The sequence below is a fragment of the Fusarium verticillioides genome, chromosome 1 (genome assembly GCF_000149555.1).
Source record: "Fusarium verticillioides 7600 chromosome 1, whole genome shotgun sequence".
Classification (NCBI taxonomy): domain Eukaryota; kingdom Fungi; phylum Ascomycota; class Sordariomycetes; order Hypocreales; family Nectriaceae; genus Fusarium; species Fusarium verticillioides.
In genome coordinates this window covers 2,217,044-2,242,637 of record NC_031675.1, presented here as the reverse complement: position 1 = coordinate 2,242,637, position 25,594 = coordinate 2,217,044, and the positions used below count along the sequence as shown (strand labels likewise).

Sequence of the window (25,594 nt, the reverse complement as noted above, 5' to 3'; positions counted from 1 at the left end):
TCGCACTTCAGTTTTGAGAATAGCCTTTCGCCGTTTTTGAGGGACATGCCATGTCCTTGTGGTGGATGTGCTGCATCACTCATGCTTAAAGAGAATTAGACAGTTGGTCTATTTTGATATTTCCTGATATGCCTGGTCCACCAACTTTCGACTCTTTTTGTGGCATGTACTCCGTACTCCATAGAATGTACGCCCAAATATCTTTGCTTTTTTAAAAATGCATATTGATCAAGCACAACAGATAGCTTGACATTTATTCACAGAAAGGAATCGACACTTCGGGTGAAAGCTTTCACGACCAATGACACCACGACTCTTATCATAACATGTAATTAGAATCATCTTACGGAGTACAGTCGCCAGCTGCTTGCAACAAGAAAGCTAGGATCCATCTAGGGCCCAGTGCTTTCCCTGACCCAGGAATGCGGAGAGAAATGCCTCAACTCGAGTCCACCATCGATGCTGTGCAAAATCTACAGTAGTGCGACTGTGCGGGCGTCTAGGCCAATCTGCATTCGAAACCCCTTCTCACCCAGCGACTCGTTCGGCTCGTTGGACAACTGCACTTGAGTGGGTGCACGCGATGCTGGATACGTATGTACGTAACAGGCTCTCTTCGTCCAAGATGCTCACCGCTGTTGTCTTGGACCAATGCCACAAGCTGAGCAACCCAAGCCCTGTTCTAGGAGATTTGGATCCACTAGCCAGTGCAATCGCAGGCGAGCCAATACGTAGCGCCGTTCCCCCAGGAAATTAGCTGGTCAGTCATTTTGAACAGTCCTGGGGGACTCCTGGCCAGATTCATGTGAGCGACTTGGCTTTGGTTTGATCTCCTATTGATGAGACGAAGCATGGCCAACATGGGCGGCTTATCCCAGACTTTTTTTCCTTTCTCTCGACATGCAATTTTTCTACATTTATGGTTTCATGTGGCTGGGAGAGCCCCATTCTCGAGACGGCTAGGTCAAGCTGTCTCGTTCAAGGCCATGCATCTTGTTAAACACGGCTGGGATGGACTCGGGTGTGGTTGTCTCCGTCAATATGATTTGCCATCATATTGCATTACAGCCCCTACGGAGTAGAGCCCTCATCGTCTTCATGGCAGCCCCCCCTCGATGCTGCCCACTCAATTATGACGGATCTTAATGCTCATGTTGTAAGGAGCAGTCGGAATAAGGGCAAGTCCTAGCCTAGTGATGCTACATCAACGAGCTCGGGACGAGATGCAACGGGTCTAGGGTCTTACCCAACAACCGAGAGTCAGTTTGTTTAATTGCCATGTCCTGGTAGCCTGGTCACAGATTGTGGCCATCGATTTGGCAACTATTCATCCACTACTGTGCTATGTCTAGTTGTGTTAAGCCGGCCCGGGGGTATCTGCTAGCATTGTCGGAAATCAGTGACAGTGGTGAATGGAATGACATTCTTGATATCATTATCATTTGATGGTCCTTCTCGCTTTACAAAGTCCCCGCACTTGGTGGTTGTGAAGCTCAGTTTTACCAACATCGAATTCATCAATCAGTTTGCTGGGGTTGGAGCGCGGTGTGGGACGGACTAAATCAGAACATGGCGAGCAGGGACCATTGGAGCCGCGTTGATTAACGTCGGTATCCACTGGAGCCAGAGCTAATCGTGATGGAGTCGGTCCCTATGAGCTGGTTGAGAAAGAGTCTGTCTACCCTAGTACGAATGTGGTATGACACATTCAATGGTTTGGGCATTCGATTCTGAATTTCTCAGGGTCCTTGAAGATCCATTCACGTCGAGAAATGGCAGTTGTAGGTGGTGCTACAACAGGTAGGTATCTTCTGCAAGATGGCCACGTACTACCTACCTACCCATCTTGTGAACGTTCAGACAGAGTCTCACAGCATCTCAAAGCTCCCAGTACACAACGTTACTGGATCGAGAGACGATGTCCAGCATCAACTCTCTTAATTCGCTTCGACATGGCTTGACATTAGCCTGGTCGTGCCGCTTAGGGCATGGACCAGTGGGTTGGATGACCTCTGAAGCCCTTGTGGGTTTTGACCACAACAAACGCCTCTCTACATCCTAACTCGCGTGACAGCCGCCGCTGTTTCTACATGCAGGGTCATACAGTAAACAACCTATCCAGTATGACTTTGGACGGGCCATGATGGAACGGACCCCTCATTAAGCGCTTGGGCCTTTAAGCACTGGCTGGTGTTGTGCATCGTGCAGGGCGAGTTGATGTGATGAATGTTCCCACAAAGTGATAAGTCTCTGAGAAGGAACCGTGCATCCCGAATATGATATTGATCTTTGGGATACTGGGTACCCCTATGCATGATTACTTGAATTTCGAGTAGCCGTCAACCTCTAGAACCGCTTTTGCTGGGTTTACGAGTGTAGCGAGCAGAACGTCGGTATATCAGTCGCTTCGAACTCAGTCGCTGTCATGAGCCGCGTCAACGAGTGCTGTCATAGCTGCAACGCGATTATCAACCATATGTGGCATTTGGATGGAGCGGTGTGGGCTGCACATCACCGAGACATCTATCAGTGGTCAGGTGCCTCTGGAATTCGAGTTCAAACGCCTCCCATGGTTACCGACAACGCGGGAGGGTTGGTTGCGTGTCCATGCATGTCTTGTCACCTTCACAACAGGTGCTACCCTATATCGAACCATAACGCATTGTGTACTGTATGGTTATCCAGGGTTCATTCGACCATTATGAATCCGAGTCTTACTGCCCTAGGGAACTAGACACCATCAGTTCCAGCGGACATGTCCCGGTTCTGTTCCCCGGGGCTTGTCTGCCTGTCATGATCATCACCCTTATGACAACTTTGGAGGCAACCGTGGATGATCACGACCAGTTGCCTTGCATCCTGGTTATATTCTGGCCGTGGAAATCAACCTGGAAGAGAAAAAGCTGGCTAAAAATATGTTGTTGCCGGTCGAGTTTCAGTACTCAAGAGGAACTCAGCAACACCAACAGAAGCCTCAAGGACGTCGTCATTGGTAAAATAACACAGAACAGACACAGGCACAGGTTACATATACGTACATATTGATACTGCTGCACTGGCACCCATGTGTCGTCATATATGAAGGTGAATTATTCCAGGGTGCCAGTCAACACGTACTACACTCTTGAACATCGTTAATAAGCCGTCCTCCTGTTTATTAATAACGGCTCAACAGGTCAGAACATGCGTCACAAGCGTCCATTAAGTCAAGCTAGAAGGGTTGTCGATCAAGACCCTGATTGTGCGTACTGTATTTATTTTCTTGAATCTCCTTTACAAGTTGCCTCTCGTTTCAATTCGCCTTCTGCGCTGTTGTTGGAGTTCGCCACTCATTCCATGGTGCCGTCTCGTCTCTGTTGAGCCCTGCAAGCCCACCTCATCAAGCGTCCATCAGATCCGCGTGGGGACCTTAATCAGCATCCACCCAAGCCTCGCAAAAACCCAAACGAGGTCAAGGACAAGAGAGAAAAAAAGATCAAACGAAGTCAGAGCGGGGCCAGACGATGACATGGTCGACAGTGAAACCCACATCGTCGCTAAATAAACTCCTAGTGAAGCAGGAGATCGTACCTATCACGAGCCCTGCAAAAAAAAGAAAGAAAATTCGAGAGGCTAGATTCCCGCAATACGGGGCCACCACGGAGGTCAGAGAGGGCGAGAAAGGCCAGAAAAAAAATGTCTCTTGATTTTCTGGCCCGCTCTTCGCGTGCCAATGGATTATGACCTACCTGCAGGCAGAAAGAGGCCGAGTCCGGCGGTCCAGCCAACAGCCAAGTGTGATCAAAGGAGCGTAGCCGGCGGCTGGAGATAGACGTGTTCATCGAGCCTTCGAGGCAAGGTAAGCTCCTCAAGCTGCAGTCAGTGCTCGCAGTAGTGTGTCGAGAAAGCAAATACTGCAGAGGAACCGAGGGCATCCGTCCGTATCAATGATTCACGCAGAGCATCAAAGCCATACCAAGTCATTCGTTTGATTGGTATCTGCAAATTGTCAATCGGTAGAGGCCTCTGCCTATGAACAAGTACCTGTCCTTCTACCTGATGATACATCATTGACTCAAGGCCCAATTGACACCATCTGACGATGCAGCCGTAGAAACAAAAACCACTCCGAGTGTTTATCCATGACACCCAACGCCCATATTGCTTCCATTTCACTCTTCCTGCTGCCTAGTTCCCAGCAAGGTGTGCCAACCCCTATCTCGCCTCGCCTTGAATGTCAAAAACATGCATCACTTGATACCCATAGTATTACATCCGCATCTGCACATTTGGTGTTGTTCACGTTTCGAAGGAATCGTATTTCATTACCAGCATGGGCTGCCGTCAACTCATGCTGTAGGGCACGATTGCCTTGTCGATAATGGGTTGACGGCGCGACATTGTCTCGCTCTCAGGGCCCCATTTTGACCGATATGATGTCTCCTTTGCCACGGCGCCGTCGAAAGCCACACGACACTCTGGGGGCAATAGGTCTTTGATCTCATCTGATACAGCACTCAATCCCTGGAAAGAAGCAAGGAAGTCTGGTGAACCTGCGGTACCGTCCACTGCAGACGCCGAAATGACGCCCGCCGATGATGTCTCAAAGTATGTGTCTGCAACGAAGAAGTTGCGCGCCATCTTCGTAGGGACGGGGGGGAAGATGGCGCTGTCTGCGGTCGCCTGCTCGTCCTCTGGGGCGACTTGCTCAATGCGTGCCCGCGTAGGCTGCATTGTTGTTGGGTACTGCATCACATTTGTGTGAATGTCGTACACACCGGCATTGTTGAGCTTTCTGATGGCATTGATGCCGGCATTGAATGTGCTGTACATTTGGCAGTTAGTATTGGTACATATCATGAGGCCGCATGCCGCCTGCCTACTGTTGCAAGTCTTACGTACCTGGCTTCCCGAGCATGTTCTAGCATCCAATTCATGTCGTTGACATTTACCTTGCGTTTCTTTGACTCGATCTTGCCATTGGGAACCGGCACTGATGGTACATTCGTGTGGTACACGGCACTGGCTCCGTGCCACGCAACGTACTGGTTCTTGTTGTACGGCTCTCCCTCGACGAAATGATCATCTGGGTCCGCAAGCTGGCCCTCGACGGCGCCATCGGTGCGAGCCTGGGCAACGTTGTAGTCGTCGATGATGCGTTTTCCGCCCACAATGATACGAGCACCAAACTCGCGAAAGACCGATCGCGCCGTTACGATTCCTATGGAACGACCCTTGTACGAGTGAGGGATAATATCTCGCTCAATCATGTCTCGCTTCTCATCGTCATCCACAATAATCTTGTAGAGTTTGCGGTGCTTTGTGAAAAAAAGGTAACTGTCCCTGAAGCCAACGCATCGAGCTGGTTCCGTGGAAAGCATGTAGAGCCTGTCCCCACGACCGGTAACTGTGAAAGTTCGGCATCGATAATCACGTCCGCCTTGGAGGTTGCCCAACTTGTCCACCTTGGTCTCACCCTCTGGATCTTCAGGCAAGACGCACTCATCGTTTGCGATTTCGGCAACAGTTCCCTCCTGGTCGATAACTTGCTCGGCTTTGGGTGCCGCAGGACCTCCTTTACGACCACCCCTGCCTCGCCATCCACCTCTTCCTCGGCGTCGCGGGGTGTTGGCTTCGTCGGCGGGAACAGAAATCATGTTGTCCCAATCTGGAGGTCTGTTCTTGGGAGGACGACCAAGCCTCTTGCGACGGACCATGAGCTGAGGGGGGGGCGTGGGTTCCTTGACGGATTCGTCGTCCTTTTCAGCCGCGTCGGCGGCATCATCTTCATCCCCCGACTCTTCCTTTGGCTGATGATCCTCGTCCTTCTCATCATCCGGGTCGGGCACCTGCTGTCGCTTGGAGTCCAGGGGACTGGTTCCGGCATCGGGCATAGGTTCATCTTCGAGGTCTGCGAATGATTTTGGCGTGCTTTCTGATTTGGCGCTTCGCGTCAGCTTCAAGCGAATCTTTCCACGGGGCGCCATTGTTGAGCTGCGATTTGCGCAATCAAGTAACGCGACAGGAGAAATTGCGTGGTAGGAAAAAAAGAAACGAAAACCATGAGAAACGCCAGCAAGTAAAGAAAGAAAATCAAAAAAGTATTAATAGAGTTAGGCGAGGAAATTGATTGTCTTTGTAGTTTGGGTGGGTGTTAAGAAAGATTGTATGAATCTGGATGTTACAAGAGAGCGAGCAATCGCACTCACCTAGAGCAGCTGCAGCCCGCTTGGCGGCAGCGCGACCTGAACGTCTGCCTGCCATTTTTTCGAAGGTTCGGGGTGCTCTGTTTCTCTTGCCAGAGCAAGCAAGTGGAGGCGGACGTCCACCCAAGGGAAATTACGAACGAGAAGTAGTTTCAGTTTATCGAGTATCACAAAAACAAAAGAACTTGAACAAAAAAAAAGGGGGTGGAAGGGGCGAACGAGGATCAAGAGGAAGGAGGGGGTTTGTTTTAGAGATGGAAAGAAGGAAGGAAAGATGGTAGCTACTGTCGCTTTCCTGGTCGGTCGATTTACCCTCACGTTTATTTCGTTCCAAAAAAGGCTTGAGTAGAGTTGAGCCACGGTTAAGACGCGACTGCATGAGCGAGCGCGCGATATGATTGGCCAAAGCACAGAGCTTGTACAGTCTGCTTGGCATCACACACTGTGCTTTATACTGTCATCGATATATGTCTATATACCTGAATACCTACCGACCTTAAGTAAGTACTTACAGCATGCAATTACTAGGTGTGATAGTGATCTTATATATAGGTATTTATCGAAACGAGGTATAATGACCTGTTAAAGTGTGATGCCATGAATTACTGGAAATCCACATGAAAATTTCATATACTATTAGGCATCTATTATCGTTGCATGCTATCACTACTCACATAGCATATAGAAGCCCAAAACCAATTGTCTTACCCATTTATCACATCATGGCCTGAAAACCCTTGGCATACTCGCTAGCCCCGGCCCCAATGTATAGCATATACTTGCCTCATACCAATAGCTCCGTTTGTATACTATAAAGTATCCCATCCGCCATTATTGATCTCCGCCTCCAACTTGCGGCTAATCAAGCTCGGTACCCCGTGGTTGAGCACCGTATTTCGTATCATGGAGTCATATCGTTTCTGGTTCAGGAATAGCTGTCGCCCATGACGCAGCTGAGGATCCGTCTCTCCGTACTTGTCGATATAAGGAGCTGGCGTGAAGGATCCCGAAAGTCGGAAAAGGTATACCACCGAGCACTTACGCACATTGAGGAACACCCCTATATTCCGTTGACACCTAAACCTTATTAGTATTTTAACCGCAGTATAATAGCTGACCATTGCTTACTTGCGCATATGCTGCTGTGCACCACCAATCTTGGTGTGTTCTGTTCGCTCGGCAGAATTGTCCATCTTCTGGCAACATGTGCCTTGGCTGCAAGATAGTTCTCCGCAGAAGAGGCATATGACAGGGTCTGTGAGCTCCTTTCCAGTGGTAGGGCATTTTCGTCTGGTAGCTTCTTCTATGAGCGCATCGTAATTCTTTGGTAATCCAATAAGTTCAAAGATTCCAGGGTGGCTCATCATTGCCGAGAGAGGAATCTCGCTATAGTCTCCGGGCCACATAACTTGATGCTTTACCCAACCAGACACCAGTGCAGAAGTTGTCTGAGGCCAGCCACAAGCTGACGCGTTGTCTGTGATGGCAGCACACATCTCGTCAAATGTTGGAACTCGAAGAGCTTCAGTGAGGCGTTCCAGCTCATCAGCATCTGGCGAAGGCGAGACATGACTGTTGAAGTCTACGCCATACTTGACATACAGGAAAATGACACATTTCCGTAGGAAGGTGAGAGCGTATTTCTTGGAAAAGGTATACCAGCTCTCTAGAGTGTCCACGCCTGGTTGCTGGAAGCCACGGTTCTCGCCAAATTCAACGCCTTCAGGGAATTGGGCCGCATGGAAATCGACCCCAGTCTTCGTAACGCCGAGGGCAAAGTCTGCAAAATTGTTGATGGCCGGGTCCTGCGTATGGCGGTTGGTGAGATTGCCAACCCAGCTAGCGACAGGAATATTACGCCCCATGTGATACACCAGCTTCACAAGTTCTGCCAGATAACAAAGCCGAAGAACATGAGAAATTTCAGCTTTCTGGAGCGGCACTAAACCGTAGGAGCATTCCACCAAGAACAGGAACGAGTCCATGCTCAGTAGTGGAGGGTACACATCCAGAGGTCGGCGAGCATGGGGAGTTCCAGTACCGAAGTATCTCGACATGAACAGCTGACAGTGTTGCCGCTCGCTGTCCTTCCTGAATTCGGTTTCGATTTTGTTCTCGCCACCACCAGATTGCGCCCCAACAGCGATGTAGGAAGATACAGTCTCTGATAGGACTCTGAGGTGCGACAAGATGTGCTCAGGGATCTTCTCTAGGAGCGTCATGCCTGGCTGGGCTTCAATGCCTCGCTGCTGGACTTCGATTGAAGAGATCGTGAAGCCCACAGACTTCACCAGTGTGTCGCTGGCGCATAATTCACCAACGTTGTCACCCTTAGCGTCAATGAGGTGGCTAGTACGAAGACCGTTGACACGGAGTGTATTCCTCAGTCGGCGGTAGGCGGCTAATAGCTCGTTCATCAACTGGCTGCCATCTGTGTTGTTGTTGGTGGTAGCAGTAGTGGCGGGTTGAGGTTGCGCCGGCTCAGGGGTAACCGAGTCAGAGAATGCGTAGCTTGCAGGTGTGCCGACAGTTGACGAATGAGACTCTGCATCATCTCTTCCCCACAAGGTGTCGCTCGAAGCTTGGGCTGGGAGTAAGGACTCAACGAGGCTTCCCGGGAGACTTGGAGTAAACATGTCAGGTATAGTAGGCTCGTCCTCCCGTGCCTTGCTTCCACCAATCCAGTAAGCAGATCCCATTTGCTTCTCGACGAATTCTTCGAATGTACCTTGAGACTGGAGGTAGCCTGGGTATGACTCGTCTATGCCCTTCCAGATAATCGGTACAAATGCATTGCCTAGCGCCTTACATAGAGGACAGACAAACTCATTACGCTTGGTATCTTCTGGGTGATGCCTGGCAATCTGATGCGTATGACGGCGAACAGTCGCTTCATAGTAAACTTCAAAGCAGCGATAATGCATCATATGCCCGCAACCACTTGCCACTGGGCCTGACCGACAGACGTTGGAAGGAAAACCCTTACCGATTGTCTGTCTCTCTGCGAGAAACGTTTCACCTTGAGCGTTGACTTTTTCCACCATCTTGCGGTTCTCGTGAGCAATACCGAATGGTCGAACATCCTCGGCCGATCGATCAAGACTGCATGGTGTTTGCGATGCTTCGCGAACGAAATCAGGGTCTTGGAAATCTGTCTGCCGGAGGATGCGGCTTTCGTTGAAGTGAGCAAAAGTCCCATAGAGATGACGATCGTCCGGCTCCTCCTGACACAGGATGCAAGTTCCCACTGGGTACTTCCAGTTGTGTTTTCGGTCCTCCGTTTGCTCGCCATCGCCTTCTTCGTCCTCATCTTCATCGATATCACTGCCCCAGTCAAAAGAAGCCTGGTTTTCCATGAAACTCTTCTGCTGCTGTTGGAATTGCGCCATGACCTTGGCTTGGCGGCTCAGAGCTGCCTTCTTTCTTCTCTCGCGCTCTTCCTCAGCGGATGTGTTTGCTGGTGACGCGGTGCTTATACGGTCTACGGAAGCACCCAAGTTCACATACGCTGTCTCAAAAGTGCGAGGACGTTTCTGGCGCAGGCGCTTTAGAACGAGTGCGATTTTAGGATGAACTGCCTTGAACTCGTCCTTGGTTGACATCATATTCAGCAGAGACACGATTGTTCTTGAACTGTGGGCTTCAGGCATAAAGTTGCTGCGGCCGAACTTTGTGAGGGCGATGTGGACAAAGGACTTTGGAGATTCTTCGCTCATATCATCGTCAGTTGACTTGTCCTCGAGAATGGCGATGAGCATAAGATGCAAGACAACTTGGAGAAATGTTTCCAGTCGAGTAAAAGGAACGGAGGGAGTGAATTTGCCGGCCACCAGGGGATAAAGGAGTGAGTAGTAAATGACTTGAGCAAACATGCCGGTACTCGTGAAAGCGCCCAAGTCCTCAAACATGCCCGAAGGGACTGGTCGGGCCTTGGGCTCGTATACAATTTCTTCAGCAGTCTTTCCTGTCCGTTTCGCCATCTTCTTTCGGTAAGCTAGCTCCGACTCCTCACGCTGGTTCTTGTTGTAGTGAGCGATATAAGGGTCAATCTCCTCAATATACTCAGGTCGAAGTTCGAAAGTACCAACATCGGAGACACCCTCTGGTGGTTTGAAAGTGGCCATCTCATCAAGCACTCGATGGAAGTCCTCTTGCTCTTGATACTTCTCAGGCAGTTTGTTACAGATCTCGTTGAACGATAGCGGCTTGAAACACAACACGTGAGTAATGTCGCGGCGCATGGCCAAGAGCCTGGACTTGGTCTCATCCTCCGAAGATATCAAAGAGGTCCGGTCGCTTAGCAGGACGATCAGAAGATGAATCATATCTTCGACAACATCAAGGTGCTGAGCATCATCCTGAGCTTCAGATTTGAGCTCGAATAAACCCTTGACCCAGCTTTCCATTCCAAAGCGGTCTATGATCGAGACCAGTACCCGGCTTGGATCACAAATCACCAAAGCAGTCTGAAGTAAAAAGATATCCCGATGATGAGATACGTCTCGTTGACCGACACCGCGATACGTACTGGCTTGGTGTCGCAGGCTGATTCCATTGCGAACCCACATGTTGGCTTTGATCTGGGCAAGCCAAGCGCAAACACGGAGAGGGAAGTCGAAAGACGCGATGAGATAATCCTCTGCCGTGTAATTCTTTCGCGGTACTTGAGGTCTCCCCATCAGTCGTGGTTTAGATTTGAGCTCCTGTTGAGTAAAGCTCAGAAGGTTCCGCATTGTTGACACAGGAAGAGACCGGCCACACTCAATGAGCCAGGACAGGGTGTAGTGCAGCGCATGGTGGAAGCTGATCGCGTCCTTCTCGACAACGAACTTGACGACATCATACGATGACGATTCGCTATCGAACTCAAAATCATTTAATGTCTTAAACTGCACCTCGTCTTTGATTTCACCTTGCTTAAATCGATGACGTTCAGCGCCGATGGAGTTCAAGATGACCGTCTTCGCCGTGAAGCGAATTGCTTGTTGTAGGTAGTGGAACTCATCTGGGGGGCAGTTACGGAACGCCTCAGCAAGGTTTCGTGCTTGCAGGTTGATTTGCCTGGTTACAAGGGATGCTGTAATCCAGGAGTCGGCCTCGTATTCCACGTGTTCAACCACGGCCCTGACGTTCGGCCCAATACATTGATGTAGCTTGACAAGGTCAAGGAACTGCATGAGGTAGCGGGGCTCACATCTAACGCGTTCCTGTACATGAGGGGCGCCGAAAAGATACTTCAGGTCTTGGTAAAAGTGATACATGCGCCTGTTGGTGACCGACCCGCTTTCGAAGCCTAAGACTGCATCGGGGGACACATCCCAAGGGTGCCCAACTTGACGAGTTGTCAAGAAGGTGTATAGAATTGCCAACAAGCTGGTCATAAAGTTTCCGCGCTCGACAACTTCTGCAGTAATTGAGGGGGTGGTGAGCATCTGAAGAGAAAGGTTGATAATGGAGTGGTCTGGCTCTCGGTCTCCAACCAGATAAAGCTGAGCCAGGATTGTGTAAAGACTGGCGAATCTGAGGGCCAGTACTCTCTTGAATTCGGGAATAGTCACAACCGTGGAGATGTACAGAGCTCGAAGGTCGTTTCTCACCTTCTTCCACATCCGCAAATCAAATAACAACAGCCAGTCGAGGCGAACACGGCGGAATACATCCTCAGCTGGAGGCACGTTCTCACGCTGTGTATAAACGGCAGGTGTCTCGATCCAATATCGCCCAGGTCTAGGAACTAACTTCTCGGTCTTACCAGGAGTTTTGGGAATTTCCGCATTTGCCTTTGCGTAAATCGAAGGAGCGATTAGGGGCTCCGCTGTATCCGAGTCGGATGGTGTTGCTTCTCTGTCCCTGGCTCTAGCTGGAGCCTCAGATTGTGTCTGGGCTTGGCCTTGACCCTGACCCTGGCCCTGAGACGTAACTTGAGCAGGAGGAGGCGGAGGAGGTGGTGGATAGCCTGCCATTGTTGCTTCGTCTTCTTCCAAAGCCTGGTCGTTATCTCTCCAATTCATTCCAAGGTCTCCGACGTCTCCGCGGGCATCGACCATCATGACGTCGTCATCCTCGTCTTCGTCTCCTCCAGCCACTGAGCTGGAAGGAGAATGTTGGCCTTGATCGTCCATGTCTGCATCCGCATCTTCTTCGTCCTCTCCATCATCGGAGTCGTCGTCAATTTCTATCTGAACGCCGGTACCGGTGTTGGCTGCAGCCTGCAAAGCCAGAATGAACCTAGCATTCATGCCATCAAATCGGCGTCTACTGTCGACAATCTGGTCATCCTCCTCCTCGTCATCAATCAGACCCATCGTATGAGTCGCTTGGCTCCCTTGACGCCAGGGAATCATTACCTGTTCACAAACTGTGCGCCGGAGAATACTGTTGTCGTGGCCGACAGAGCAACCAGATATATCACTCAACCACTCAACGAGGGTGCCGCACATTTGTTCGCGGAAGGTGTCTCTTGCAGACCGAATCGTGACTGTAACTCTGATGGCCTCCATTATAGCTGCCATGTCCAAGAGTCGCTTCACGTCGGGCATATACGTCAGGATACTTCGTCCAATAGCATCAGTCTCCCAGGCATTCTCTGCAGCCAGCTTACGGCTTTTTCGACAAGCGCGGGCGACCTGGTCCTGAACTTCTTGAACGGTATGTTTCTCGTCATTCCAAAGAATCAGGGCGAATTCTGTACATGGCTCGGCATCGGGACCGTAGTATTTCGAGGAGAGGCGTGATGACTGCTCGTCTTCGAGAATCGATTCTTGTGTCTTGGCCTGTCGCAGCTGTTCTGGGGAGCATGAGATGACGTCGCAGATGTAGTCGAAAACACGACCAATGGTCATCTGTAGATTCGTGACAAGGTCCTCAGGCAGACAGGCCGCCTCTTTTCCCTTCCCCTTGTCCGTACCTCCCTGAACGTGAGAGTGAATGGTGCAGAACAGAGGTGTTCGCCATGCCTCGTCATCTCCACAGTCACAGCAACCACTATTTCCTACTGATATGTGGATTCGAACCATGTGCCCTGTATGGTCGGTCGAGTCGAAGCATCGGGCACATAGGCAGCAAGTTTCGTCGGTACCACAGGTGCGGCACATGTACGATGCCTCACCAGGTTTGAAGATGTGCCCACATCGCTTCCCCCGCGCTGCTTCAGTATACTCTGCTCCCTCAACTGCGCCTTGAGAGTCGCTCAGCTTGAGTGCCTCTCCGATTTTACCGTCCGGAAAGAGCAATCGCATGTATTCACTTTTTCCTCCAGCGAGAGACCAGAAGAGGCTGGTAAGCAGCTCGCGTGAAGCATCTTCGGTGAAGCGGTAGTTGAAGCGGGAGGGCAGGTCGGCCAAGAACTGGCAGAGCTGTTGCTCCTGGGTCGACATAGATTGGGCCATGGTCAAACCAACCTCATCGTAGCATTTATTGTGTGAGATGAAAAGAGAAGATGAGAAAGAGAGAAAAGTAGGGACGACGTCGACTACGGTGTCGGCGATGTCGTCAGGTCGATTATTGATAGGCAATACCGAAATGGGGGGTCCGCAAATGTTGGAGAAAGGTTTGGTGGAACAGTTGCTCTGTGGATAAAGACGTCAGCGATTTGAACAGTGTAGAAGTAGAAAAGTAGCTGATTTACCTGTAACAGCCCTGTAAAAAGACACAAAATCCAAAAGTGGCCGTGAACGTGGCTGTTGCCAATGTCAGATTGCTTAACTTTCAAGCTGTCAAGTTGATAATGACAGTTTAAATATCTGGGTTGCGTTTAGCTACCTAGGTAAGGTACCTATACCGACCTGTGGCTGTTGCCTTGCATCCTGGGACTGAATCACAGGTTAGTAGTCACTGAGGGGCAATACCTGCCAATCCAGCACAGTCCACTGCACCACACACGTAATAAGGTAAGAATGGATGCCATGGATGAATTGCCGAAGCAGTTCCAACTGGAGCTCTTGATGTACATACAGTCACATTCACAAGCAGCAAATTGCCGTCACCACCTCACTCTTATCAGCAGTAAAAGTCTGATCATACACGTGCGTTGGCTTTTTCATGTTATATATGTTAACATACAAACGGTTACCGGTGGTTATGGCTATTACCGGTTCTAGCAATCAATAAATGGAAACAATGCATCAACATAGGTAACGAGATGTCGTGTGTGTAATCAAGCCTCTAATCCTCTTCTAATTCATACAGGGGCAAGTGGCACCAGAATCAATGCCTCGCCTCGCTCGGTCCGTTGCTCCATGATCAGGTCCATGTCCTTGTCAACCTCTTTATTCCTCATCCTCATCGCCGCCCTCGAGGAACTTATGTCGGATATCCTTCCATTGTCGCTGCAAGCCCGTTAGCATCTGCCTCTCGCCGATTTCCGGTCTTCATCGCACGTACGCCTCGGTTATTGTTGTCCCAAACTTTATCCATAACGTTGTTGAAGCCACTGTATCGTAATCAGCGTCGTGTCCCCGTTGTCCGAGGTCGTGTGCGGGCAATCCTTACATCTCCCAGGCAAAGCCAGCAGTGAAAACGGTAGCGAGCATCAGGTAGTTGGTGGAGAAGAGGCTCCTGCAGAAAAGTGAATCTCGCATTAGTTTGGGTGATCGATTGTCGTGTCGTCGGCGTCGTCGTTACTTGCCTGTAGAGTGTGTTGGCGAGGGCCTGTGAAGATGCGCGATTAGCCATTGCGGTCGGTAAGGGGAGTCTTGGAGTAGCCTCTATCTTACCATTTTGATAGATGAGCGCAATTGAGCGTCTGTAGCACGGCTAAGAGTCGGTGGTGGACGTCGGCGGCGGTCGATTGTGAGGCTTCAGTTGAAGGATGTAGAGGTTCTAGAGATTGTCAGGCCAGGAAATTCGCGAAGTTCCGGGAACAGCTTTACCTCGCCTGTGATTGGTCAGCTGAGCCAGATATCCCGAGCCCCGCTTTAATCAGGACGAAACTCACTTTCAACAACCATTCTCTCACTTCATCGATGGTAATAATTATTAAGGAGGATTATTTTTGTTAATGTTCAACGTTTTCCTACATTAGCACACTATGAATGCCGCGGCACAGGCTCTATCTTCAGTCAACTAGCTTGGTCCAATGTTCAGACGGGACTGTATCTATGGTATCAACTCCTATGTGCCAGGAACCGTCGCCAGAGATACTGGAACGCAGTCAAATCACCGCCCTTCCTGAACTTGATCCATCCCTGCTCTGGGTGCTTCGGGCTTCTCCTGAAATTCCTCTTGTACCCTATCCTTCGCCTCTTTGTGTCTACGGACTCTCTACCTGAACCCAATATGTTGCTGGACTCGCGGACCCCTGATGGAGCTCATGACACGAAGTGGTGGCCGTACAAATTCATCTTCAGAATCCAGCGATTTGTCAATCGTCAAATCTTCAGCGGGAGGCGAAATCCATCTTCTGCGAAGGAAGCCTGGGAGACATGCAGCAATCCACTCATCGGGACAGAGTCTAATTAGTGCACCCCAAGGAACAGAGATGGCACCTAAACCGATTGATAGCCCCCATTCTTTACCGTTCAAGCGAACAATCTCAAAGGCATCACTACCTACGAAAATGATGAGGACTTGGCCTCCAATCATGATGAGGTTGATTATGATGAAGAAAACATTGCGATGGAGACCTTCAAAGACCTTTAGCTTGTTATCTAGCCGACGGTCGCTAAGATTTCGGTTAGTGAAGTATTACTTATCAAAGCTTCATCACATGCTTGATTTCGTTGAAAATTTGCAACCAGACAAATGTGTTGAAGACGAGTGTCTTGAGCTGCTTGGTATCACGTTCGGAGTCTCCGTACCAGCCTAAAAGGGCCTTGCCACCAAAACTTAACACAAATGTGATTGCAAGTTGACAAATAGCCTGTCCTATGATCATCTTGGCCATTCTCAGCTTAATGAGCGGTGCCGACTTTCGATCTGGCTTCCGGTCAAGGACACTCCTCGTAGGGGGGTCTGTGGCCAATGCAAGAGCTGCAAAGGTGTCCATGATCAAATTGACCCAAAGGAGTTGGACAGCGTTGAGAACAAATTCCTGCTTGCTGCTTGCAACCGCTGAGACAAATGTCAAGACCACGGCTGTAATGTTGACAGTCAGTTGGAACTACCATCATCCGATCAGCTAAGCTTCACGGCTACCGTATATTCAAGCTCACCTGAAGAAACTTTTTGACAGAATCATTAACGGCACGACCCCACATCAACCCCTCGACAATGGAAGCAAAACTGCAAGTCATCAGTGGTGTCCTGCTCTAGTATACGAACCGCTCACTTACTTGTCATCAAGAAGGATAATTGACGATGCTTCCTTAGCCACTTCTGTTCCAGCAATGCCCATGGAGAATCCAATGTCTGCCATCTTCAAAGCTGGCGCATCATTCGTTCCATCGCCTGTCACTGCCACTGTTTCCCCGAGATCTTTAAGGGTACGGACCAGGATCCGTTCATCCTCCGGGCTTGAGCGGACCAGGACTTGGAGATATCTCACCTTTTGTTTGAGCTCTTCAGGTGGAAGTCTTCGAAACTCGGGGCCTTTCATCGTAATGCCACCTTCATGAGGACGGAAAATACCACATTTGGAGGCGATAGCAGAGGCCGTTTGGATATTGTCACCAGTTACCATTCTTACAAAGACGCCAGCCCGGCGACAATCCTCAAGAGCACTGATTACAGTCGGTCGCAGCGGGTCTTTGATACCGTAGATTCCAATCAGTGTCATACCTTGGTGCACAGCATTGAAATCTGCGTGGAGCGGGTTTTCCGGGGAGACGGCTCCCTCAGGTGGCCAGGATTCGAAGTCGCGATATGATGATTCGATGGTTCGTAGAGTCTGTCCGGCATAGGAGCTAATAATCATATTGATCATGTCTCGATCCGCTTCAGTCAGGGGAACAGACATCGTTTCCCCTTCCGACACATTCCCGAGACACTTGGTACACTGTTCCAGCAGTATCTCGGACGCGCCCTTTGCGTATGCGCGATACTTTCCATTGGGTAGCTTGACAATTACAGCACTGTACTTGTTCTTGCTATCGAAAGGTACTGTCTGCACGATATTGGCAGAAGATCGTATCTCTTGGATTGGCCCAGCTCCTAGATGATCTCGGCAATAGGTAAGTAAAGCAACCCCAGTCTTGGAACCGACGAATGTCTTCTGGCCGTCCTGGTCACCTTCGAAGGCCGTTGAGTTGAGCACATTGGACTGGATGAGTAGAGTCTTGACTTGTTGACTTAGTCCATTCACGAAGTCGGCGTCTGGGATATTGGGTACAGTGAGAGCTTTCCGTTCGATGGACAAGGAATTGTCCATTGGCAAATCAGCACTGCCGAAACTGGTTGTTTTACCAATTGTTGCGGCAACTACCGTCATTATATTCTGGGTAAGTGTCCCAGTTTTTATCAGAGCAAACAGTCGTGGCATTGCCCATCGTCTCGCAGGCCTTGAGGATTTGAACGAGATTGTTGTCGCGGAGCATCTTGACAGTCGCAAAGCTCAGTGTTAGTGTGACTGCCAAAGGCAATTCTTCGGGGACAGCCACTACAATAACAGTGACTGAGACGATAAAAATCTTCATGAATTCTTGACCCTTCTCAGAGGGAGATCCGTGGTTGTTGGGAAGCTGAGCACAGAACTTGATGAAGAGCACGACGAATAACAACAGCGCGGCGCCCGTACCTACTTTGGCGATCTAATCGGCCAAGATGTTGAGCTTCTTCTGTAGAGGTGTGTCTTCCTGTTCGGTGCGGAGGGCCATTGATATTCGGCCATAGCTGGAATTCACACCCACAGCAGTCACAAAAAATGTCCCATTGCCCTCATTGACCTTGCTTCCCGAGATGATGAAAGGATCGAGCTTCTCTGCCTCCTTGGTGCCGAGTTTCTGGATGACATCGAACACATCTGCTGCCGGTGTCTTTCGGAGCAGATCCGACTCTCCAGTAGCTGAAGATTCGTCACACTTGACGGCGCTGCCTTGAATAAAGATGCCATCTACTGGTACGATATCCCCCGTGGCAAGATGCATGACATCCTCGACCATGACGTCGTTGATGGATATCTCTTGGGACTTCCCTGAACGAATAACATTGACCATACGATCATTGGTTCTCTTAGTGAGCCGGGTGAACTCGCTGCATATGCCAATCGTTGATCGTACCGACCAGCACAACAATACTGCCCGCTCCTGTTAGTGTTGTAAGTCTTGGCGTGACTGGAGCATTTACTTACACGATAGCAACAATAATTGCGACACCTTCAACCCACTCGACTCTGGGCTCCCCTTTTTTATGCTCGCCTCCAAAGGTTTGGCAAAGGCCTAGAGCTAGTGATATAATCGCCGCAATGGTCAAGAGAATGAGAACTTTGTCGTTATAGGTAGTCCAGGCAATCTCCAAGAGGGATTTTGTCTTCTTATCAGGAAGGCGATTGTCTCTGAAGATCTTTTTTCGGTCGCAAAAAATCCTAGTAGAGTTGGATTCTCAGGGGGAGGAATATGAACTGCTGCTTCAGCATTACTCTCTGGTATTACATCACCAGCCATCCCGTGTTTTGGTGTTCCTTTTGGCGCAACTTCGTGGAATGCGACCTCTCCAGCCACTGTGGACTCATCGGCGCTGAGGCCAGCATTGCGATCTGTATGCAGTCCCTTCTCTATACCATCAATTCTCCCAAGGGCATAAAAGGCGTTGAGGCTCTTGGGATTGAGCAACTTAGAAAGCTGGCCTGGGCTGAAGGCAAATTTGCTTTTCTCAGTTCTGAACATGTCTTCGGTGCCTGGGTCCGGAGTCAATGCATCTGAAGTGTCTAGTAGACTGGTTTCGGTGTGGCGACATGGTCGTTTTCGGGGTATTTGGCTTCCTGCGATATATGAGGAGCTGCCATCTTGACGATGGTGGTGAGTGTCGGAGCTTCAGGGCCTAGATAGATAATCGACTGACTCCTGAGAAAGCCTTGACAGCTTTTAAATAGGATAGTATAAAAACAGAACAAGAATGCCACGATCAAGAGGCATCCCTTTATGTTGTGAGTGAAGTTTGGTTCCAAAATCTCTGGAGAGGGGAAAGGCATGCAGGAAAAGCAAGTGACCGACTTAGACAATGACACAGACAGTAGCACTTGCCAATGATTAGCACTTTTTGTATAAGGCAGATTGTAATGAGACGGATGGGACATTGCTGAGCTCATATACTTAAGGTGAGGAGGTGTTTCTGTTGAACCGAATTATCTGTAATGTTAAGCTTGAGCTGTGGCATTCGCCAGGGGGCCAGCTATGTACTGCATGTGGCTTTTTCCACTCCGTATGGGCTATGTAAGATGTGTAAATCCTTCCATTCTTCTTGTGGTCTTGCACGATAATCAGCCAGATCATACAAAACCATCACCAGACCCTCGTAGTCCAGCAAGGCCTTCATGATATAGCGAAACACATTCAAGATGGAAGCTGAGGAATAAGGAAATTAGGAAGTGAGGCTGCGTAACTTAGGCACCCTTCAGATATGATGGGTCAGAGGATTTATGTCGCTTACACCTGGGCATATCTGCAACGTGGGCTAGGGAAGGAAAGAAAGCACAGGACCTTGATTCTAAATGACAAAAAGACTTAGGTAATATAGCCTGAGATTAGGATAACTTTTGCTGAGTTTATTTTTGACACCCCATATTAAGGTTTGCTGTTTTCTTGCCCCCCGAGGTTGGGCATATGTCCATTACCGTTTTACGTGAGGAAAGGTTGAAACAAGGCACCCTGCAGGGCATCAAGCTCGAAACATCTACCAATGAGAGGGCTCCGGCTCAAATAAGCTCGATCAGCAGGGGTACACCCTTGTTGTTTGTGTTCAGTATGCGCTAGGTAACTACGGAGTACCTAGGTACTAATAGTAACAGCTTGGCTCCCACGGAAATATCCCCAAGAGGACACAGGCGTGCTTGGGCAAATGTGATCATGTGTTGATATACAATCGAGGGAGCGTGATGAAACACAATTACAATGCATTAACCATGCATTTGTACTCAATCAACGCTGCATCTGTGTATAATCCTGTTATCCATGTTATACCCTGATATAGCCACATGCATGTGGCGCTGTTTGCTTTCAGCCACTCGCAGCCCCTCCCCCAAATTGACCCCTCCAAGCCAATTTCCAGCTTTCAACCTGCTTCGGTACCTGCCGAGCAGATTCCAAACCCTGCTCGTCTGCGACAACGTCCAGCGTCGGACTCAGACGCTTTCTCGAATCGAATTAACTCTCCTTTTGTTCCATCTCTTTTTTTCTTTTCTTTTTTCGTGATGCCTTCGCAGCCTTCGAACGCGGGTATTGTCACCGATGAGAGCAGTGGTGACCGAGAGATCCCGCAGTCTGTCCGCGCAGATGGCAGTACCCGCAAAGCTATCAAAATTCGTCCGGGATACCGCCCTCCCGAGGATGTCGAAGTCTACAAGAACCGCACTGCCGAGGCCTTTCGCGAGCGCGGTAAGAAGATTGGCATTCCAGGTGCCACGGGCTTGAAGGAAGAGAGCTCCGAACAGAACTCGGCTGCAAGCAACAAGAACGCCAAGCGTCGTGAGGCTCGAAAAAAGGCAAAGGCTGCAGAGGGTGATGCTCCAGCCACTGCGGAAGAGACAAAGCCTGAGCAAGTCGATCCCGAAGTTGAGCGCGAGAAAAAGGCCCGAAATCTTAAGAAGAAGTTGAAACAGGCTAAGGACCTCAAGAACAAGAAGGAAGGCGGTGAGGCTCTGCTCCCTGAGCAAATCGCAAAAGTGATCAAAATCAACGAACTCATTAGAGAGTTGGATGCGCTCGGTTTCGACGCCGAGGGTGAGCCTAAGAAGGCGGCCACTGACGACGAGGGCGAGAAGAAGGACTGAGACAGTTTATGCGACTTGGACTCAAAAATATCACTGCAATCCAAAGTGCTTTGAGCAGTTGCTGGTATATTCAGGGCTACGTTTCCGGGTAAACACTCTACTTCTCACCAAGACATTATAACCTCTGATGCCAAGTCGGATGACGAAGATCCATATTTTTGCGACCTATACCCAACTCAATATCACCAGAAGGCCGTCTCCAGCTATTTGAAAGATCGTTTAGCCAGGTTCCTGGTCCTTGCCATCACTTGGATGTACCTGGCCCTTCATTCTAAAATCGGCTCACCTTCTGCTCTTCCCGACACCCTTGTCCGTCTTCAGGACAGACGAGTAATAGGCACGATGCGCTATGCGCGCAATAGAAGCTTCAGGCTGGGTCGGGATGTACCAAAAATTGTTTTTCTGAGTAAATTAGACATCTAATGAGAGCTACGAAGTTCCTCGATATCCAATCATCTTTGAGCCTGGAACATCGGCCTCTATAGGAAATGCTGAAGGTCTTTGCACTCACAAATGCCGTGCTGGTGGTAAGTAATCTGATGTATAAGAACGTCTACCTGTATATGCGTTAATTTGTACCGTGTCTTTCTATATTTCGGTAACACATCTCCTTTCGTGTTTACCTTGTATGTTGCTGCTCATTCAAAGAGTAGTGATGATAACCACATGATGGTTTGTCGCATCGAACTTTGAGAAAGTACTATTGCATGATATACAGAAACCTAACCACGTCACATAGCAACGAACAAAATCAGCACTGCATTCACTTTGATGATCAATTGTAATATAAAAAATTCCAAATACAGCATCGTGGTCTCTAATCAGGTATCACTGTTTCGAGAACGGACTGAGTGATGCAGGGTAGGCAATAGAGCCCCGATAAAATAATCAAAGCACTTGTAGGGGTAGCCGCACGTAGTGACAGTTTAGGCTTACCAGTGGTCTGACTGAATGGTATTTTGATGGATATGCATTATAATCGAAACAAAAAAAAACACCTGGATGCATCCAATAGCAAACAAATCAAGATCCATCAAATTCTGTTCATTCTCACACCATAAATATCCAGAGATAGAGCCACGCATTGCCTCGTTTTTCTTCAACTGCCTCAGGTCCCTTCCATAATGAGATACCTGGACGGGAGCTTTGCGCGTAGCATATGCCGAGATTCTGCCGGTGCAGCTCGAGCCCGCTAGTGGAAGGCTCCAGCTGGTGAGGTAAGCTCTCTATCTCCCATGAGCAACCACTATCACCATCCAATACAAACACCTTTCCGTCAACATAAACGAGCTTTCGATACCCGACAGACAACGCCCAGGACCGACGAATTGTCAAGAAAAGAAGAAATATTAACAGTATACAACTCACGAAACTAGGATCGGAATAAAGGTATTCACAATGTCTGCTGAAGACGAGCGTCAGGCTGCCCTTAACTCCTATCGCACGAAACTCATGGAGTCGCGAGAATGGGAGGCAAAGCTCAAGAATCTGCGCTTAGAGATCAAGGACATGCAGCGAGAGTTTGACAAGACCGAGGACAACATCAAGGCGCTACAGAGTGTGGGACAGATCATCGGCGAGGTACTGAAACAGCTTGATGACGAACGATGTGAGGGCGAACAACATGTGAACTCGTACAAGATGGACGGATACTAACGGTTATACTCGCAGTTATCGTCAAGGCTTCATCGGGGCCACGATATGTTGTCGGATGCAGATCAAAGGTCGACAAGGTCAAGCTCAAGCAAGGTACCCGTGTTGCCCTCGACATGACGACACTCACCATCATGCGAATGCTACCCCGCGAAGTCGATCCCTTGGTGTACAACATGTCTCTGGAGGACCCAGGGCAAGTCAGCTTTGCTGGTATCGGTGGATTGAACGATCAGATTCGAGAGCTCAGAGAAGTCATTGAGCTCCCCCTCAAGAATCCTGAACTGTTCCTCCGAGTAGGCATCAAACCTCCCAAGGGTGTCCTGCTATATGGCCCTCCCGGAACTGGAAAAACTCTACTGGCACGAGCAGTTGCTAGCAGTCTAGAGACCAACTTCTTGAAGGGTATGGGCCACGCGCTGATCTTATTCTACTCACGGTATCACTGACAGCAAACTAGTTGTTTCTTCCGCTATTGTCGATAAATACATTGGAGAATCTGCAAGACTGATCCGCGAGATGTTTGGCTATGCCAAGGAGCATGAGCCTTGCATCATTTTCATGGACGAAATTGATGCCATTGGTGGCCGTCGTTTCTCCGAGGGCACCAGTGCTGACCGTGAAATTCAACGAACCCTCATGGAGTTGCTCAACCAGCTGGACGGTTTCGACTATCTGGGCAAGACCAAGATCATCATGGCAACCAACCGACCTGACACATTGGACCCTGCACTTCTTCGTGCTGGCCGACTGGACCGAAAGATCGAAATTCCTCTGCCCAATGAGGTCGGACGCCTCGAGATTCTCAAGATTCACTCACAAAGCGTGGTAGTCGATGGAGACCTTGATTTCGAAAGCGTGGTGAAGATGAGTGACGGGCTCAACGGTGCTGATTTGCGAAACGTGGTTACTGAAGCGTAAGTTTCCATCCCCACGCAGTAAAGGAGAAGAAGTTGGGCTTAATGAATCTGACATGCATACAGCGGTCTATTTGCTATCAAGGACTACCGAGACTCGATCAATCAGGACGATTTCAACAAGGCTGTTCGCAAGGTCGCGGAATCCAAGAAGTTGGAGGGCAAGCTTGAGTACCAGAAGCTGTAAGCGGCGGGAGGGTGTGCCATTCCAGACCAAGGTGGATAGATATAACAGCGGAAAGGGGCATCGAAACCTAAGGATGATGGAAGTTGATGGACCGAGCGTTGCTAGGTAATCCGTGTAAGGCTGTACAATATAGTCAGGGCAAACAGCGATAAATTAGCTCAGCCCTATAAGTAGGAATGTACATGGCGTCCTGGAAAAGCAGGAAAGTTTCTTGCGGCTACCACCATCGTGTTTCACGAGGGTGAGATTCATACGTATGCCAATGCCTGCAACCTGAGTAGCCAGATCCTTTGCCATGAGTTGTGTCGCAAGGCGTTGATACAATTGGTGAGAGGCTAGTGATGCCATGAAACCACCTTCTTGACTCGCAAGGCTGATTCTCCTGAGTGAGACTGTCGGTCGGCCATAGTAAGCTCAGGAGGAGTAAGATTACGAAATTATGCAAGACGAGCATGAGATATGTTATACCAGTAGTAGCAGTAAGCAAGTAGTCAAGATGAACGGCTGAAGTCAGGTCGTGTCAAGAACAGCAGGATAAGGGAGCTTATGGCACCTTGGAGTTTGGGGCTGAAGGGCATTTTCAGGTTGGCGTTTTTGGCTCTACAAAAGGCGACTTTTTTCTGATAGTGTGCTATAGATTTTACTATAGATTTGTAAATGTCAACTGTCTTTTCCCTTGGGTTGTTAGTGCTGAAGAAAGGTCAGATAGACGATTGGTGCAAAAGGATTCCTTCTCACATACATAAACAAACAACCACAGCAACGGCACTCTGGCCAGGGCTAACCTTAAACAAGCACCATCCTTTAATAATGACGGTGGGAACTTGCCCTGCTCAGCGGGGACGCTTTTAGGCCAACGTGGCTGATGTCAGAGAGCTGGATGGTCTATTCCTGCAGCTCACCCTTGAAGGCGAGCAAGCGTATCCGTATTCTCTGTAGAGCCCCAAGCCTGAGGTTAACGGCAAGGCTAAATTGGAGAGAGGCATGGAGTTGATATCTTTAACATGGGGGTCTCAGTTTTGGGAGACGATGACGTATAAGGAATAACGAGATGGATGCTAACAATAGCATCTACCTAAGGTCTGGAACTAACTTAGTTAGTCGGCAGCTCAACCGACGACGGAAAGCGAATCAGAGAAGACCGAAAACAAGATTGATAGGAATGAATGCTACGGAGAAAAACATGGGCTAGAATGCATCGAGAAGAAGAAAAAAAATAAGCCAAGAAGCGCGCCTGCACTTGAGATGGGAAACAACGCTGAGCGGAACGGAATAGGCGCTAGTTAGAACGGGTTGCTATTCTTAGTGAGATTGGGGTTTTTTTTTTTTTTATTAGTTGGGGCGATTGAGGCTGTGAAATCTTAATACTTGTACCAGTACTCTGTATGTGAACTGAAGCGAACTGATTCAACTTCGAATCGACACAGGCACAAACAAACACAAGGTATTGGGTGAGAGACCCACGACCTAGGGACGATCCATCTGATGCTAAGGCCATCAATGCATCACTGTCCAGGTACCCATGGATACAGAGCCCCCCCAAAGAAAGTCAGTGTCCAGCTATGTACCTGTTGTCGTAGGGGGGTATTCTCTTAAGTACTGTATCTGTTGATCTTCAATTGCATAGACGTCATATGTTTTAGAATCATAACGGTGGGAAGTAGCACAAGCTTCAGGATTAAGGAAGAAGAAAAAAACAACGGGCGAATTCAGGGGCACGCATTGCATACCTGCATATGTACAGTATGCACACCTCCACAGGAAGAGATGCAGGGATCTCCCAATGCCGACT

The 25,594-nt window shown here is 49.2% G+C and overlaps 8 protein-coding genes across 12 annotated transcripts; 3 read left to right on the top strand and 5 right to left on the bottom strand.

Moving 5' to 3' along the window:
- Positions 1-2,838: 2,838 nt before the first annotated feature.
- Positions 2,839-6,504, bottom strand: FVEG_01320 (hypothetical protein). Of its 2 annotated transcripts, XM_018888237.1 has the most exons (3): positions 6,189-6,504; positions 4,882-5,914; positions 2,839-4,804 (listed from the first exon to the last, which is right to left on the bottom strand). In XM_018888237.1, exons 1-3 carry the CDS (start codon positions 6,241-6,243, stop codon positions 4,324-4,326), a joined length of 1,569 nt encoding a protein of 522 aa, XP_018744106.1. In that variant the 5' UTR covers positions 6,244-6,504; the 3' UTR covers positions 2,839-4,323. The 2 variants fall into 2 exon arrangements, with proteins under 2 accessions (XP_018744106.1, XP_018744107.1); XM_018888238.1 differs by having other exon boundaries at positions 4,882-6,504.
- A 206-nt stretch (positions 6,505-6,710) lies between these two features.
- FVEG_01321 (E3 ubiquitin-protein ligase UBR1) lies at positions 6,711-14,007 on the bottom strand. Its single transcript, XM_018888239.1, has 3 exons — positions 13,813-14,007; positions 7,314-13,753; positions 6,711-7,262 (listed from the first exon to the last, which is right to left on the bottom strand). Exons 2-3 carry the CDS (start codon positions 13,571-13,573, stop codon positions 6,995-6,997), a joined length of 6,528 nt encoding a protein of 2,175 aa, XP_018744108.1. The 5' UTR covers positions 13,574-13,753; positions 13,813-14,007; the 3' UTR covers positions 6,711-6,994.
- Positions 14,008-14,185: 178 nt separating this feature from the next.
- On the bottom strand, positions 14,186-15,029 carry FVEG_01322 (ubiquinol-cytochrome c reductase subunit 9). Its single transcript, XM_018888240.1, has 5 exons — positions 14,900-15,029; positions 14,812-14,834; positions 14,676-14,741; positions 14,568-14,616; positions 14,186-14,512 (listed from the first exon to the last, which is right to left on the bottom strand). Exons 1-5 carry the CDS (start codon positions 14,900-14,902, stop codon positions 14,453-14,455), a joined length of 201 nt encoding a protein of 66 aa, XP_018744109.1. The 5' UTR covers positions 14,903-15,029; the 3' UTR covers positions 14,186-14,452.
- A 101-nt stretch (positions 15,030-15,130) lies between these two features.
- Positions 15,131-19,212, top strand: FVEG_14811 (hypothetical protein). 3 transcript variants are annotated; one of them, XM_018903818.1, is made up of 2 exons: positions 15,131-18,366; positions 18,416-19,212. In XM_018903818.1, the coding sequence occupies exon 1, from the start codon at positions 15,487-15,489 to the stop codon at positions 15,988-15,990; it is 504 nt and encodes a 167-aa protein (XP_018744110.1). In that variant the 5' UTR covers positions 15,131-15,486; the 3' UTR covers positions 15,991-18,366; positions 18,416-19,212. The 3 variants fall into 3 exon arrangements, with proteins under 3 accessions (XP_018744110.1, XP_018744111.1, XP_018744112.1); XM_018903819.1 differs by having other exon boundaries at positions 15,131-16,999; positions 17,064-19,210; XM_018903820.1 differs by having other exon boundaries at positions 15,131-17,293; positions 17,416-19,210.
- Positions 16,248-17,601, bottom strand: FVEG_14812 (calcium-translocating P-type ATPase, PMCA-type; the record flags this gene model as incomplete). The annotated part of the gene is made up of 3 exons (XM_018903821.1): positions 16,248-16,259; positions 16,337-16,406; positions 16,457-17,601. The coding sequence occupies 3 exons, from the start codon at positions 17,599-17,601 to the stop codon at positions 16,248-16,250; spliced, it is 1,227 nt and encodes a 408-aa protein (XP_018744113.1).
- FVEG_14813 (Ca2+-transporting ATPase) lies at positions 17,870-18,943 on the bottom strand (the record flags this gene model as incomplete). The annotated part of the gene is made up of 4 exons (XM_018903822.1): positions 17,870-18,289; positions 18,342-18,354; positions 18,409-18,620; positions 18,680-18,943. The coding sequence occupies 4 exons, from the start codon at positions 18,941-18,943 to the stop codon at positions 17,870-17,872; spliced, it is 909 nt and encodes a 302-aa protein (XP_018744114.1).
- A 1,066-nt stretch (positions 19,213-20,278) lies between the features above and the next one.
- FVEG_01324 (hypothetical protein) lies at positions 20,279-21,628 on the top strand. Its single transcript, XM_018888241.1, has one exon. It carries the CDS (start codon positions 20,467-20,469, stop codon positions 21,043-21,045), a length of 579 nt encoding a protein of 192 aa, XP_018744115.1. The 5' UTR covers positions 20,279-20,466; the 3' UTR covers positions 21,046-21,628.
- Positions 21,629-22,060: 432 nt separating this feature from the next.
- Positions 22,061-24,169, top strand: FVEG_01325 (26S protease subunit rpt4). 2 transcript variants are annotated; one of them, XM_018888243.1, is made up of 5 exons: positions 22,063-22,262; positions 22,422-22,654; positions 22,717-23,103; positions 23,159-23,615; positions 23,682-24,111. In XM_018888243.1, exons 2-5 carry the CDS (start codon positions 22,444-22,446, stop codon positions 23,800-23,802), a joined length of 1,176 nt encoding a protein of 391 aa, XP_018744117.1. In that variant the 5' UTR covers positions 22,063-22,262; positions 22,422-22,443; the 3' UTR covers positions 23,803-24,111. The 2 variants fall into 2 exon arrangements, with proteins under 2 accessions (XP_018744116.1, XP_018744117.1); XM_018888242.1 differs by having other exon boundaries at positions 22,061-22,654; positions 23,682-24,169.
- The last annotated feature ends 1,425 nt before the right edge of the window (positions 24,170-25,594 follow it).

What these genes read in the sequence shown, in the direction of transcription:
- FVEG_01321 (XM_018888239.1), bottom strand. Translation starts at nt 13,573, where the DNA reads ATGGCCCAATCTATGTCGACCCAGGAGCAACAGCTCTGCCAGTTCTTG. An exon ending in GCACAGCAGCATATGCGCAA is followed by an intron (nt 7,263 to 7,313) that starts GTAAGCAATGGT and finishes AATAAGGTTTAG; the next exon opens with GTGTCAACGGAATATAGGGG.
- FVEG_01324 (XM_018888241.1), top strand. Translation starts at nt 20,467, where the DNA reads ATGCCTTCGCAGCCTTCGAACGCGGGTATTGTCACCGATGAGAGCAGT.
- FVEG_01322 (XM_018888240.1), bottom strand. An exon ending in CTCGCCAACACACTCTACAG is followed by an intron (nt 14,742 to 14,811) that starts GCAAGTAACGAC and finishes ACTTTTCTGCAG; the next exon opens with GAGCCTCTTCTCCACCAACT. An exon ending in GGGACAACAATAACCGAGGC is followed by an intron (nt 14,513 to 14,567) that starts GTACGTGCGATG and finishes ACGGGCTTGCAG; the next exon opens with CGACAATGGAAGGATATCCG.
- FVEG_14811 (XM_018903818.1), top strand. Translation starts at nt 15,487, where the DNA reads ATGGAGCTCATGACACGAAGTGGTGGCCGTACAAATTCATCTTCAGAA.
- FVEG_01320 (XM_018888237.1), bottom strand. Translation starts at nt 6,243, where the DNA reads ATGGCAGGCAGACGTTCAGGTCGCGCTGCCGCCAAGCGGGCTGCAGCT. An exon ending in GCGGGCTGCAGCTGCTCTAG is followed by an intron (nt 5,915 to 6,188) that starts GTGAGTGCGATT and finishes GCGCCAAATCAG; the next exon opens with AAAGCACGCCAAAATCATTC. An exon ending in GAACATGCTCGGGAAGCCAG is followed by an intron (nt 4,805 to 4,881) that starts GTACGTAAGACT and finishes CCAAATGTACAG; the next exon opens with CACATTCAATGCCGGCATCA.
- FVEG_01325 (XM_018888242.1), top strand. Translation starts at nt 22,444, where the DNA reads ATGTCTGCTGAAGACGAGCGTCAGGCTGCCCTTAACTCCTATCGCACG. An exon ending in ACAGCTTGATGACGAACGAT is followed by an intron (nt 22,655 to 22,716) that starts GTGAGGGCGAAC and finishes TTATACTCGCAG; the next exon opens with TTATCGTCAAGGCTTCATCG. An exon ending in CGAAACGTGGTTACTGAAGC is followed by an intron (nt 23,616 to 23,681) that starts GTAAGTTTCCAT and finishes ACATGCATACAG; the next exon opens with CGGTCTATTTGCTATCAAGG.